This window comes from Coregonus clupeaformis, chromosome 21 (genome assembly GCF_020615455.1).
Source record: "Coregonus clupeaformis isolate EN_2021a chromosome 21, ASM2061545v1, whole genome shotgun sequence".
Classification (NCBI taxonomy): Eukaryota; Metazoa; Chordata; class Actinopteri; order Salmoniformes; family Salmonidae; genus Coregonus; species Coregonus clupeaformis.
Genome location: NC_059212.1, coordinates 28,656,452 through 28,671,826, shown reverse-complemented (window position 1 = coordinate 28,671,826; position 15,375 = coordinate 28,656,452). Strand labels below are relative to the sequence as shown.

At 44.5% G+C, this 15,375-nt stretch overlaps 1 protein-coding gene across 1 annotated transcript in view; it reads right to left on the bottom strand.

Annotated features, from left to right (window-relative positions):
* LOC121535182 (brefeldin A-inhibited guanine nucleotide-exchange protein 1-like) overlaps positions 1 to 15,375 on the bottom strand; it is a 39,113-nt gene that overhangs the window by 7,270 nt on the left and 16,468 nt on the right. The window contains exons 7-25 of the mRNA XM_045206291.1: positions 8,962 to 9,078; positions 8,547 to 8,746; positions 8,136 to 8,269; positions 7,566 to 7,800; positions 7,282 to 7,381; positions 6,230 to 6,369; positions 6,036 to 6,144; positions 5,242 to 5,446; positions 4,933 to 5,044; positions 4,505 to 4,710; positions 4,297 to 4,381; positions 4,022 to 4,187; positions 3,695 to 3,846; positions 1,923 to 2,210; positions 1,508 to 1,658; positions 1,076 to 1,166; positions 863 to 903; positions 401 to 570; positions 101 to 252 (exon numbers count right to left, since the gene is read on the bottom strand). Coding sequence (XP_045062226.1) covers positions 101 to 252; positions 401 to 570; positions 863 to 903; positions 1,076 to 1,166; positions 1,508 to 1,658; positions 1,923 to 2,210; positions 3,695 to 3,846; positions 4,022 to 4,187; positions 4,297 to 4,381; positions 4,505 to 4,710; positions 4,933 to 5,044; positions 5,242 to 5,446; positions 6,036 to 6,144; positions 6,230 to 6,369; positions 7,282 to 7,381; positions 7,566 to 7,800; positions 8,136 to 8,269; positions 8,547 to 8,746; positions 8,962 to 9,078 — 2,854 coding nt within the window. The remainder of the gene's footprint in view (positions 1 to 100; positions 253 to 400; positions 571 to 862; positions 904 to 1,075; positions 1,167 to 1,507; positions 1,659 to 1,922; positions 2,211 to 3,694; positions 3,847 to 4,021; positions 4,188 to 4,296; positions 4,382 to 4,504; positions 4,711 to 4,932; positions 5,045 to 5,241; positions 5,447 to 6,035; positions 6,145 to 6,229; positions 6,370 to 7,281; positions 7,382 to 7,565; positions 7,801 to 8,135; positions 8,270 to 8,546; positions 8,747 to 8,961; positions 9,079 to 15,375) is intronic.

Sequence of the window (15,375 nt, the reverse complement as noted above, 5' to 3'; positions counted from 1 at the left end):
TTTTAGGCAACAAAGGATGCAATGGCGGCATTTCTTACCAGCATTGGGATTTCATTTCATGCATTATTCAGTGCAGGTTATAAAATAAAACAAAGCTGACCTGTTCTTTTTCATTATATGTTCGAAAGGCCTCAAGAAATCCTTCTGGAATCGGAAGTTGGCGAGCTCTCCTTTTTCTAAGAATTTCATAGACAGCTGCCTCAGGGAATCCACAGAAAATATAGCCACATCCTCATTGGAGTTACATCCAACCTGTACAGATACAAACACAATCTCTCAACATATACTTAAACATCAACACAAAAACAGCAGGTGAACAGCACTATACATTCTTGCCAATTATGGATTTTTTCCCCCCAAACAAATGTTTTTATCACAAAAATAATAAATAAACCAGTACCTTGTTAAAATGGTCCCCGATGACTTCCCAAATTCTGGACCACTGAAGCCTGATGCGGCCCATGTTGTAGTAGGAGATCTCCACAATCTTCTGAAGGCTAAACATGCGTGGGTGTGTTGGTGAGGCTAGCTCGTCCATTGATACAGCACACAACCACCGGACAAAATCAACTGCATAGAGTGAACAAATTCATTTAAATCTGTTATTATTCATATTCAGGCATTACATTCAGTTTCACTAGATAATTTGGAGGGTGCTTATATTTGTCCTGTTACACACAAGTGTGTAAAGCAAATATGTTTCTTGCATATCCCATCTCCCCACAGGGTGTGGGGTCATGGCCAGGGTCACCATTGTCCAGCACCCCTGGAGCAATTGGGGTTAAGTGCCTTGCTCAAGGGTACAGAAAAAGAATAAAACAATGTTCATGTACAGTTATGATCAAATGTAACTGATACCAACCTATTGCATTGCCATCCAGTCTGGTAGATCCAGTAAATATTCTGAAAAAACATAAAAATATGACATTTATTCCATCTGCAATAGTGAGTGCTTTTATGGTCTTATGGGGAGGGGAGACATTATACAAAATAAAGGTTTATTGACTAATAAAACTGGAGAGAGGAAACAACATATTGAATGAATTCCATCAGAAGGCCCATTCTATCAGCCTACCTGTCAACAGCAACCACTACACTCTGGGAGCTTGTCTCTCCAATGGACTCCTGAATACTAGCTATCTGTTTACGGTCCACATTACCTCCAGCTGCAAGACAAACAACGTGTAATGAGAAATAGGTTTCAAGCAAACCCGTTAGCCAAACAATGACACATAACACTACATTATATGTTAAGAAAATATCAAACCATGAACCATGATATGACATTACCACTAAGATAAACATTGAGAAACATTGAGATACATGTCCAACAAAACTAGCCATTGTAACAATAGCCTAAAGGGTATCTATTCCAACAGCCTGGGTGCATCCCAAAAAGCACCCTAGTATTCCCTATATTGACCAAAGTCCTATGGGGTTAGGGTGGAATAGGGAAAAGGGTGCCATTTGGAATGCAGACTATCAATGGAAAGGAGAGAGGACTGACCCAGTCCCAGGTACTCTGAGCTGTCTGAGGCCTGCTCTCTCAGGCTGGCCAGGAGGCCCCCTTTGGCCGGGACCGTCCCTGAGATGTAGCGGGCCTTCACCCCCGTCCCGATCAGCTGGGCCAGCTCCAACTGACTGATACACTTCAAGATCTGTGGAGGCCAGGAGAAAACAGAGGAGAACCTTTCAGATGGGATTTTAATGGAGGGTTACTATACTAACCATCCTTTATTTAGCTATTGAGTCAAGTTATCTCTTTTAAGATACTGGTTAGTAAAAACATTTACAGGGAGACAGAACAATGCAGACCTAAGTCATTGAGGACATTCTCTTTCATAATAACGTCCTGGTTGGTCAAAAATATTGAAATACACTGACTGTACTATGTAAGACGATAATATGTAAGAGGTGCTAACCTCATGCCAGGAGTTGCCCAGGTAGTTTCCGTCAGTGTGGGCGACGGTGATGAGGGTCTTAATGGTGTCAATGTTCTTTTGTTTCATCTCAGAGATACCAGAGCTGGCTGTGAGCAGGGTAAAGCGTGCCAGGGCCTGCACGTATGCATCACGTTCCAGTTGGATGGTGAAGATGCAGGCTATCCTGATGGCACAGCGGATCCCCTCCAAACACAGAGAGGCCACCTCAGTGTCATCACAGTCCTGAAGACCCACACTGAACGCTGCTAAGAACGGGGTCCATGCCAACTGGGGAAAACACACACAAGGTCAGTACAAAAATAAGGATTTATTTGGATTTCCAGACCAAGGATGTTGGTGCAAGAAATATAAAAAGATTACACATTTTTACACTCAAATTTAGTTATGTGTAATACCATCTTAGAATTGGTATTCTGCATTTGGTTCCAGCATCAACTACAATCCCATCTGATACTGAAGGGAATGCATTACTACTGTGAGTAATGGTGACGTAACAGTGGTGGGATTGTCGTACCTTGGTCTGGACAATGGTCTGACCATATAAATAGAATGAGTTTCATTCGAAATCTTATCCTAACGGTCATTTATTCTAATTATATGGGTCTGACGTGGTCTAGGCGGGTTACCTTTAACATGGGTCTGACCGTAGAATATAATGAGTTGCATTCTAATTATATTCGTCTGACGTAGTCTAGGTGACTTACCTTGAACATAGGTTTTACCATAAAAATAAAAGGAGTGGTATTTTTTGTAATTATATATTTTTTAAGTATTATTCTAATTCTATGGGTCTGACGTGGTGTAGGTGGGTTACCTTGAACATGGGTCTGATGTGGTCTAGGTGGGTCACCTTGAACATGGGTCTAACGTGGTCTAGGTGGGTTACCTTGAACATGGGTCTGATGTGGTCTAGGTGGGTCACCTTGAACATGGGTCTGACGTGGTCTAGGTGTGTTACCTTGAACATGGGTCTGATGTGGTCTAGGTGGGATACCTTGAACATGGGTCTGACGTGGTCTAGGTGGGTTACCTTGAACATGGGTCTGATGTGGTCTAGGTGGGTCACCTTGAACATGGGTCTGACGTGGTCTAGGTGTGTTACCTTGAACATGGGTCGGATGTGGTCTAGGTGGGTTACCTTGAACATGGGTCTGACGTGGTCTAGGTGGGTATACCTTGAACATGGGTCTAACGTGGTCTAGGTGGGTTACCTTGAACATGGGTCTGATGTGGTCTAGGTGGGTCACCTTGAACATGGGTCTGACGTGGTCTAGGTGGGTCACCTTGAACATGGGTCTGACGTGGTCTAGGTGTGTTACCTTGAACATGGGTCTGATGTGGTCTAGGTGGGTCACCTTGAACATGGGTCTGACGTGGTCTAGGTGTGTTACCTTGAACATGGGTCTGATGTGGTCTAGGTTGGTTACCTTGAACATGGGTCTGACGTGGTCTAGGTGTGTTACCTTGAACATGGGTCTGACGTGGTCTAGGTGTGTTACCTTGAACATGGGTCTGACGTGGTCTAGGTGGGTAACCTTGAACATGGGTCTGATGTGGTCTAGGTGGGTTACCTTGAACATGGGTCTGATGTGGTCTAGGTGGGTTACCTTGAACATGGGTCTGATGTGGTCTAGGTGGGTTACCTTGAACATGGGTCTGACGTGGTCTAGGTGTGTTACCTTGAACATGGGTCTGATGTGGTCTAGGTGGGTTACCTTGAACATGGGTCTGACGTGGTCTAGGTGGGTTACCTTGAACATGGGTCTGACGTGGTCTAGGTGGGTGGCGCTGGTGAAGGGAGCCTGGACATGGCTGACAGCCTCCATCAGGGCCTTGGCTGTCTTAGCCATCTGCTCCATCTCTACATTATACAGCAGACGCCTTTGCTTCTCATTGGCCACACCTTGGGACAAAACAGACAGACACTTAGTGAGCATGCTCTCACACACAAACACACACCTACTGTACACAGTGTCAACACCTAACCACACAAGACAATATGTTGATGCCATCACTGTGCCTCAGAGGACAGACTAGCTTTTAGTCCATATAGTGTGCTTGTTTCATTCTTGACTTGCTTTGTTTGCTGGATTTGAGGGTGATTTTCTTTGTTTCATTCATGGCTATTTTCTTCCCTGCGATTTCATCGTAAATGGCTGACAGGTACTCCTCAGGTAAATCTTTGCTGTCGTTGATTCCTCGGTTCATCTTGATGTATTGCTCTTTAGTCATTTTATTCTTCACCTGGGAGGGGGGGGAAAAAGTCCCAAAGAATTTAGGTCACAGAAAAATGACCTCTCTTAATCAATAAGCACTCATAAAAAGGTAAATAAGCCGTGTCTGAGTGACTTACTTGTGGACTGTGAAGGTCTGTTGTCAGCATAATGATTGAATAAGCCAGGACGTAGGCCGTATCTGCACTAGCAAACTCAGTTTGCCTGAAGGATTAGAAAAAGCCCAATGTCATAACATCTAATATGCAATAACATAACTACCAACATCATCCATTAACCCATACCGTGGAGTCTGTCTACTGACATGGAAACCAGAGAGAGACTCACCCTTGGTTACATTCTAAATATCTGGCCGCAAATTTCTCCATGAGTCGATCGATCTTCTGGGCCTCTCCAGGCAGACGGAAGCCCTCCAGGAACAGACGCAGAGCCGAGACAAAGTCCTTGCCTTGGAAATCCATCTGGTCTACGTAGGCGTACATCACCTCTTTATTAATGCGCTCGTTATCCCCGATGAACTCACCCACCTGAGTCTGAAAAGCAAAGTCCATACAGAGGCACTTCAATATACACAAACAATGAAAATACAGTGTATATTCAATATATTTGTGGACAACAAAAGTGAGAACAACAAAAGTTTAATATTTAACACAGAAAAATATCTTAAGGCTTAATCCGTGTCTGGTAAACTGCTCCCTCAAGGATACCAGGCAGTGAATCCCATTGCATGTTATGTAGTTTCAGCAGGTCCTTACAGAATCTAGCCTCTCCTCCTGATGCAGAAACTGAGCTAGGTCCTCCGGCGTGGTACCCAGCATGCCTTGCTCCTGTAGATACTGGATGCCCCTCTTTGGCTTCTTGTTGAACCTGCACAGGAAGAGAGAGGGGGGGAAATTTCACATCTGTATGACACAGGCACGTTTGAGAGTATAAATTCTGCTCGTCACTTATCATCGGCTGAGCAGATTGACTGATCTACAAATCATAATGATTAGTTATTAAGGATGCAAGGTGATTTATAGATCAGACCCTGTGAAATTACTTCCAGTCTCCCACACACTTACAGGTCGATGCCTTGCTCGATGATCTCTTTCTGCTGCTTGAGGACCTCGAACTGCTCTGCGTTGTCAGTTCCTGATATGAGGGTGCTGTAGGAGCCGATGCCTGAGGAGGTGGTGGAGTCCAGGGAGTTGAGGCTGCCGTAGCGGTTGATACTCTCTGGGGGCTTGGTGCTCTCACTGGGCTCCTGCTCTACTGGCTTTTCCTGACCTACAGAGGCGAGGGGTGGCACGTAGGGACATCCCATAATATCAATAATTACCCTTCCCTTTATAAAACACTGTCAGAGGTCTCAGGGGCTCCCTACTAGGTCTCCTGCTGTAAGCCTGAACACCACTAGTGTTCACAGCAGGTTAACAAACACAGGACCACACAACAAACTGAAGGGTAGCTACAGCCTAACTCTAACGCAGGGGGATTTCTGCTAAAACTGATAGTCAAGATCAACCTCAGGCTCTAACTAACTGAAACCATGGGTTTCTAAGTCTAGGAATACATTTGATGATTTACCTGCTCTCCCTTAGAACAACAAAGAAAGAGAGGAAAGCAGATCCAGATCAGTGATGGAACATGTCATGATAAACACAAATATAATTGAGTGTGAGCTGAAGAGAGATCTCAGATGTGTAGTTAGAGATATGGGTGGAAGCAAGGCCGTCGCGTCTCAGTGGGTTTGTGTGTAATGAAAGAAGTCCCAAGTCTACTGCAGTGGTTCTGGTTATGAATGAGGGTGACTTGTTCTCAGGGGAAACGTAGTGGCTCTTATTCAACAGTAGGTAGTATGTAAGTGGGATTTTACCTAGACTGGTCTGAGAGTTGGGGTTCACATACTGATCATTGCTCCATTCCACCATACACTTGAGGAGGGACACTAGACACTCCAGACCCTTTTTCCTCAAACTCAGCTCCTACAACAAATAAACACATTTAAATGGTCACACAACAGGAAAGGAGATGTATGGAAGATGAATGTCCATTGGAAGCATCTTTTACCTGAGCAGGTGTGGTGCCAAGCTCATGCCCCACTCTGCCCTGTGCTATCTTAGATAGGTAATTGACCAGCCTCTCAAATATATTAGCAGCATTCAGGTCACAGTCGTAGTTGACATAGATATCCACCACACTCTGGGCGTCTGTGAGGAGAGAGAAGACAGAGGTGAGTGTCTGTCTGTCAAAGCCTCAGTAGTGTGAGGTGGTATCATACCTGGAGGAGACAGAACACCAAAGAGAAAGGAATACTTCCGTTACCTCGCTATCCAACCAAGGTACATGAACAGAGAAGCAAACTGAGGTGAAGAGGTGATTCAGCAACTTTTGGAGGACAATGCAACTTGATAAAAACATTTTTTTATTTGTAAGACCAACGTGTTTCAACCCTTAGCCTTCATCAGGGTTTTACAGATAGACAAATCCTATGTAGTGAGAAGTTCAGTAGACAGACACTAACCTGCACAGTAGACAGACACTAACCTGCACAGTAGACAGACACTAACCTGCACAGTAGACAGACACTAACCTGCACAGTAGACAGACACTAACCTGCACAGTAGACAGACACTAACCTGCACAGTAGACAGACACTAACCTGCACAGTAGACAGACACTAACCTGCACAGTACACAGACACTAACCTGCACAGTAGACAGACACTAACCTGCACAGTAGACAGACACTAACCTGCACAGTAGACAGACACTAACCTGCACAGTAGACAGACACTAACCTGCACAGTAGACAGACACTAACCTGCACAGTAGACAGACACTAACCTGCACAGTAGACAGACACTAACCTGCACAGTAGACAGACACTAACCTGCACAGTAGACAGACACTAACCTGCACAGTACACAGACACTAACCTGCACAGTAGACAGACACTAACCTGCACAGTAGACAGACACTAACCTGCACAGTAGACAGACACTAACCTGCACAGTACACAGACACTAACCTGCACAGTAGACAGACACTAACCTGCACAGTAGACAGACACTAACCTGCACAGTACACAGACACTAACCTGCACAGTAGACAGACACTAACCTGCACAGATCCTGGTGAGACTCTGGATCACCATCCATTTATGATCATAGGAGCTGGTGGACGTCTCCAGGATGTAGAGGAAGATCTCCTTGAAAAACACCTGAGGGAAAAGTTTTTAAAAAACTCCTTACACTCAGTGATAAAACTCCACCAAATCCTGTATAAATAATAAAGAGTTTATTACACAGTATTTACAAAGGCATTCAAACAAAACGCACTAATGAAACTAAATCTTGTTGTGTTATTATTCATTCAAAATGAAGAGAGCCAAACAGTTACAGTACCTCGATTTGCATCTTGAGGTGGGTCTTGAAGTGGGACAGGAGGGTGAGGAAGATGGAGAGCGAGAGCTCGAAGACCTCGGGGACCGAGGAGACTCCGTTCTTGGACAGCGCCACACACAGGTACTGCTTGATGGCGTTGATGAACATCTCGTTGGTCTTGAAGATGGGCCCCGCGTTCTGCAGGATGGACAGCAGCAGTTGGAGGGACAGCACCTTGGAGCGCAGCTCGTGAGATCTACAGAGACAAAGTTTACTTGACGCATCCAAATGCCTTATTATGCATTTTAAGACTTGTCATGAGCATATATTACATCTTTATAATGTCATACAATCATCTTATATTGATCTGGACTAACAGACAGTGAGACAGTTGACAATGTTATGCACAGACTTAACATATTATAAGCCTTAGCCATAATAAAGGTTCAATACATGCTTATAACAACTTATAAAGCATTATACCCACGCCCTTTAAGAAAAGGGTTACCAAGAGGTTCAATCACACAGTCAATTCCTATGGCCACTATTCGTACAGTAACTAAGTGTGACAGAGTATCAAGGATAATTTACTTAGGATCAGGGGGTCCATCAGACAGTGGCTTCATAGAGAGTTTGCAGAGGGAGCGAAACACTAAGAAGGCGTCCTTCTGGAGGATATGGGAGAACTTAGCAAGAGGGGAGGAACCACTCGTAGCTCCAGATTCCTAGAAAAGGAAATGCACACACTTATCTTATATTAGCACGCCATATCAGATGTTTTCTTATACACATATGTACATGAATACTCCAAATCAGATGCCACTCAAATACTTCGATTTATCAACTAATCTGTTAATACTCGATAGACAGTATCTGAATCCTTATTATATATTTAGTGCACTACTTTTGACCAGGGCCCATAGGGCAATGGCCATAGCCTATATAGGGAAGAAGGTGCCATTTGGGAAGCTGTCTATGTAGGGGAGCAGTGTGGGTGGGCACCTGAGTGTCGTTGGACGAGACAGAGAGCCTGTCGTCCGTCAGTGAGGGGGTGAAGCCAGTAGATATGGGCGTGCCAGGGATACCGTTGGCATGGACGTTCTCTGTGTCGCTGCCCAGCCCCTCCTCCTCCTCCTCCACCACCACCGGGACTGGCGTATCATCTGCACACTCTGTAGCGCTGCACACACTCTCCCTACATTCTACACACACACAGGGACATCAGCTAAAACAGAGTATAGGATCGTCTCAGAAAACATAACAGTGGGGCTAAAAATGAATTAGAACATAAGATCATTTCTATTTCATTCTAGTGCAATGTGAACAACCTTCAAGGCACTACAGTGAGTCCAATGTTCTACAGACAAGACAAGACATACTATATAGGAGTATAAAAGGTAAGAAAATGGTGTGTTACCTCCAATAACTGTATTGACAACTTCCTGCAGCATGGTCTGGACCATCTCTTGAGCTTGCTCCTCATAGTTGACTGGTTCTTCCTCTACAACCCCTTCAGCATCTTGCTGGAACAAACCTAGAGAGATTTAAATACATTTTAGTCATTTAGCAGACGCTCTTATCCAGAGCGACTTACAGTTAGTGAGTGCATACATTTTCATACTATGTGCATACATAAATACAATTTACCATGCTTTCCTATGGTGACATTGAAGTCAGAATTACACAGAGGGAGCTGCTATGAAATTAACCAATGCACATAACTCCTTTGTGAAACCTTCCATTTAATGTATCCCTCCACTATGTGTACAAAACATATTAAACTGCAAAGGTCTCGGAGGACCATTTCATTATGAATCCCAATAAAGGACCTCTGCCTTGTAGAGTTTAACTGCCTCTGGTCAGGCCAAGGAGTCTAGAATGGACGCCATATTCAGACATTAGTAGTAGCCTTGGCTTGTCTCCTGTTTCTGTAGCGTGAGGCGGCTTGATGTACATCAACGGACAGAACGCTAGTCTATCGCACGGCCTTACCCCCAATCCATCTCCTTAATGTTGAGTGCCAAGAAAGAGATACATCGGGGTCCCATTTTTACAGTCTTTGTTATGACTCGGCCGAGGATTGAACACCCAACCTTGCAATCTCAGGGTGGCCACTCTAACCACAAGGCCACTGAGTTGGTCATAAACATAAACTCAGCAAAAAAAGAAACGTCCTCTCACTGTCAACTGCGTTTATTTTCAGCAAACTTAACATGTGTAAATATTTGTATGATCATAACAAGATTCAACAACTGAGACATAAACTGAACAAGTTCCACAGACATGTGACTAACATAAATTGAATAATGTGTCCCTGAACAAAGGGGGGGTCAAAATCAAAAGTAACAGTCAGTATCTGGTGTGGCCACCAGCTTCCTTAAGTACTGCAGTCCATCTCCTCTTCATGGACTGCACCAGATTTGCCAGTTCTTGCTGTGAGATGTTACCCCACTCTTCCACCAAGGCACCTGCAAGTTCCCGGACATTTCTGGGGGGAATGGCCCTAGCCCTCACCCTCCGATCCAACAGGTCCCAGACGTGCTCAAGATCCGGGCTCTTCGCTGGCCATGGCAGAACACTGACATTCCTGTCTTGCAGGAGGTCACGCACAGAAAGAGCAGTATGGCTGGTGGCATTGTCATGCTGGAGGATCATGTCAGGATGAGCCTGCAGGAAGGGTACCACATGAGGGAGGAGGATGTCTTCCCTGTAACGCACAGCGTTGAGATTGCCTGCAATGACAACAAGCTCAGTCCGATGATGCTGTGACACACCACCCCAGACCATGACAGACCCTCCACCTCGATCCCGCTCCAGAGTACAGGCCTCGGTGTAACGCACATTCCTTCGACGACAAACGCGAATCCGACCATCACCCCTAGTGAGAGAAAACGGCAATTGGTCAGTGAAGAGCACTTTTTGCCAGTCCTGTCTGGTCCAGTGACGGTGGGTTTGTGCCCATTGGCCTACAAGCCCTCAGTCCAGCCTCTCTCAGCCTATTGCGGACAGTCTGAGCACTGATGGAGGGATTGTGCGTTCCTGGTGTAACTCGGGCAGTTGTTGTTGCCATCCTGTACCTGTCCCGCAGGTGTGATGTTCGGATGTACCGATCCTGTGCAGGTGTTGTTACACGTGGTCTGCCACTGCGAGGACAATCAGCTGTCCGTCCTGTCTCCCTGTAGCTCTGTCTTAGGCGTCTCACAGTACGGACATTGCAATTTATTGCCCTGGCCACATCTGCAGTCCTCATGCCTCCTTGCAGCATGCCTAAGGCACGTTCACGCAGATGAGCTGGGACCCTGGGCATCTTTCTTTTGGTGTTTCTCAGAGGCAGATGAAAGGCCTCTTTAGTGTCCTAAGTTTTCAAAACTGTGACCTTAATTGCCTACCGTCTGTAAGCTGTTAGTGTCTTAACGACCGTTCCACAGGTGCATGTTCATTAATTGTTTATGGTTCATTGAACAAGCATGGGAAACAATGAAGATCTGTGAAGTTATTTGGATTTTTACAAATTATCTTAGAAAGACAGGATCCTGAAAAAGGCTGTTTCTTTTTTTGCTGAGTTTATATACATACATACACACACATACAGTCAAAAGTTTGGACACACCTACTCATTCCAGGGTTTTTCTTTATTTTTACTATATTCTACATTGTAGAATAATAGTGAAGACATCAAAACTATGAAATAACACATATGGAATCATGTAGTAACAAAATAAGTGTTAAACAAATCAAAATATATTGTAAATATGAGATTCTTCAAAGTAGCCATCCTTTGCCTTGATGACAAATTTGCACACTCTTGGCATTCTCTCAACCAGATTCATGAGGTAGTCACCTGGAATGCATTTCAATTAACAGGTGTGCCTACTTAAAATTTCATTTGTGGAATTTATTTCCTTCTTAATGCGTTTGAGCCAATCAGTTGTGTTGTGACAAGGTAGGGGTGGTATACAGAAGATAGCCCTATTTGGTAAAAGACCAAGTCCATATTATGGCAAGAACAGCTCAAATAAGCAAATAAATACGACAGTCCATCATTACTTTAAGACATGAAGGTCAGTCAATACGGAACATTACAAGAACTTTGAAAGTTTCTTCAAGTGCAGTCGTAAAAACCATCAACGCTATTATGAAACTGGCTCTCATGAGGACCACACACAGGAAAGGAAGACCCAGAGTTACCATTAGAGTTAACTACACCTCAGATTGCAGCCTAAACGCTTCACAGAGTTCAAGTAACAGACAAATCAACTATTCAGAAGAGACAGCGTGAATCAGGCCTTCATGGTCGAATTGCTACAAAGAAACCACTACTAAAGGACACCAATAATAAGAAGAGACTTGCTTGGGCCAAAGAAACACGAGCAATGGACATTAGACCGGTGGAAATCTGTCCTTTGGTCTGAGGAGTCCAAATGTGAGATTTTTGGTTCCAACCGCCGTGTCTTTGTGAGACGCAGAGTAGGTGAACGGATGATCTCTGCATGTGTGGTTCCCACCGTGAAGCATGGAGGAGGAGGTGTGATGGTGTGGGGGTGCTTTGCTGGTGACACTGTCAGTGGTGATTTATTTAGAATTCAAGGCACACTTAACCAGCATGGCTACCACAGCATTCTGCAGCGATACACCATCCCATCTGGTTTGCGCTTAGTGGGAATATCATTTGTTTTTCAACAGGACAATGACCCAAAACACACCTCCAGGCTGTGTAAGGGCTATTTGACCAAGAAGGAGAGTGCTGGATTGCTGCATCCGATAACCTGACCTCCACAATCACCTGACCTCAACCCAATTGAGATGGTCTGGGATGAGTTGGACCGCAGAGTGAAGGAAAAGCAGCCAACAAGTGCTCAGCATATGTGGGAACTCCTTCAAGACCGCTGGAAAAGCATTCCTCATGAAGCTGGTTGAGAGAATGCCAAGAGTGTGCAAAGCTGTCATCAAGGCAAAGGGTGGCTACTTTGAAAAATCTCAAATGATTCCATATGTGTTAATTTCATAGTTTTTATGTCTTCACTATTATTCTACAATGTAGATAATAGGAAAAATAGAAAAACCCTGGAATGAGTAGGTGTGTCCAAACTTTTGACTGGTACTATATATATATATATATATATATATATACAGTGGGGGAAAAAAGTATTTAGTCAGCCACCAATTGTGCAAGTTCTCCCACTTAAAAAGATAAGAGAGGCCTGTAATTTTCATCATAGGAACACATCAACTATGACAGACAAATTGAAGAAAAAAAATCCAGAAAATCACATTGTAGGATTTTTAATGAATTTATTTGCAAATTATGGTGGAAAATAAGTATTTGGTCACCTACAAACAAGCAAGATTTCTGGCTCTCACAGACCTGTAACTTCTTCTTTAAGAGGCTCCTCTGTCCTCCACTCGTTACCTGTATTAATGGCACCTGTTTGAACTTGTTATCAGTAAAAAGACACCTGTCCACAACCTCAAACAGTCACACTCCAAACTCCACTATGGCCAAGACCAAAGAGCTGTCAAAGGACACCAGAAACAAAATTGTAGACCTGCACCAGGCTGGGAAGACTGAATCTGCAATAGGTAAGCAGCTTGGTTTGAAGAAATCAACTGTGGGAGCAATTATTAGGAAATGGAAGACATACAAGACCACTGATAATCTCCCTCGATCTGGGGCTCCACGCAAGATCTCACCCCGTGGGGTCAAAGTGATCACAAGAACGGTGAGCAAAAATCCCAGAACCACACGGGGGGACCTAGTGAATGACCTGCAGAGAGCTGGGACCAAAGTAACAAAGCCTACCATCAGTAACACACTACGCCGCCAGGGACTCAAATCCTGGAGTGCCAGACGTGTCCCCCTGCTTAAGCCAGTACATGTCCAGGCCCGTCTGATGTTTGCTAGAGTGCATTTGGATGATCCAGAAGAGGATTGGGAGAATGTCATATGGTCAGATGAAACCAAAATATAACTTTTGGTAAAAACCCAACTTCGTCGTGTTTGGAGGACAAAGAATGCTGAGTTGCATCCAAAGAACACCATACCTACTGTGAAGCATGGGGGTGGAAACATCATGCTTTGGGGCTGTTTATCTGCAAAGGGACCAGGACGACTGATCCGTGTAAAGGAAAGAATGAATGGGGCCATGTATCGTGAGATTTTGAGTGAAAACCTCCTTCCATCAGCAAGGGCATTGAAGATGAAACGTGGCTGGGTCTTTCAGCATGACAATGATCCCAAACACACCGCCCGGGCAACGAAGGAGTGGCTTCGTAGCAAGCATTTCAAGTTCCTGGAGTGGCCTAGCCAGTCTCCAGATCTCAACCCCATAGAAAATCTTTGGAGGGAGTTGAAAGTCTGTGTTGCCCAGCGACAGCCCCAAAACATCACTGCTCTAGAGGAGATCTGCATGGAGGAATGGGCCAAAATACCAGCAACAGTGTGTGAAAACCTTGTGAAGACTTACAGAAAACGTTTGACCTGTGTCATTGCCAACAAAGGGTATACAGTGGGGGAAAAAAGTATTTAGTCAGCCACCAATTGTGCAAGTTCTCCCACTTAAAAAGATAAGAGAGGCCTGTAATTTTCATCATAGGAACACGTCAACTATGACAGACAAAATGAGAAAAAAAATCCAGAAAATTATATTGTAGGATTTTTAATGAATTTATTTGCAAATTATGGTGGAAAATAAGTATTTGGTCAATAACAAAAGTTTCTCAATACTTTGTTATATACCCTTTGTTGGCAATGACACAGGTCAAACGTTTTCTGTAAGTCTTCACAAGGTTTTCACACACTGTTGCTGGTATTTTGGCCCATTCCTCCATGCAGATCTCCTCTAGAGCAGTGATGTTTTGGGGCTGTCGCTGGGCAACATGGACTTTCAACTCCCTCCAAAGATTTTCTATGGGGTTGAGATCTGGAGACTGGCTAGGCCACTGCAGCACCTTGAAATGCTTCTTACGAAGCCACTCCTTCGTTGCCGGCGGTGTGTTTGGGATCATTGTCATGCTGAAAGACCCAGCCACGTTTAATCTTCAATGTCCTTGCTGATGGAAGGAGGTTTTCACTCAAAATCTCACGATACATGGCCCCATTCATTCTTTCCTTTACACGGATCAGTCGTCCTGGTCCCTTTGCAGAAAAACAGCCCCAAAGCATGATGTTTCCACCCCCATGCTTCACAGTAGGTATGGTGTTCTTTGGATGCAACTCAGCATTCATTGTCCTCCAAACACGACGAGTTGAGTGTTTACCAAAAAAGTTATATTTTGGTTTAATCTGACCATATGACATTCTCCCAATCCTCTTCTGGATCATCCAAATGCACTCTAGCAAACTTCAGACGGGCCTGGACATGTACTGGCTTAAGCAGGGGGACATGTCCGCACTGCAGGATTTGAGTCCCTGGTGGCGTAGTGTGTTACTGATGGTAGGCTTTGTTACTTTGGTCCCAGCTCTCTGCAGGTCATTCACTAGGTCCCCCGTGTGGTTCTGGGATTTTTACTCACCGTTCTTGTGATCATTTTGACCCCACGGGGTGAGATCTTGCGTGGAGCCCCAGATCGAGGGAGATTATCAGTGGTCTTGTATGTCTTCCATTTCCTAATAATTGCTCCCACAGTTGATTTCTTCAAACCAAGCTGCTTACCTATTGCAGATTCAGTCTTCCCAGCCTGGTGCAGGTCTACAATTTTGTTTCTGGTGTCCTTTGACAGCTCTTTGGTCTTGGCCATAGTGGAGTTTGGAGTGTGACTGTTTGAGGTTGTGGACAGGTGTCTTTTATACTGATAACAAGTTCAAACAGGTGCCATTAATACAGGTAACGAG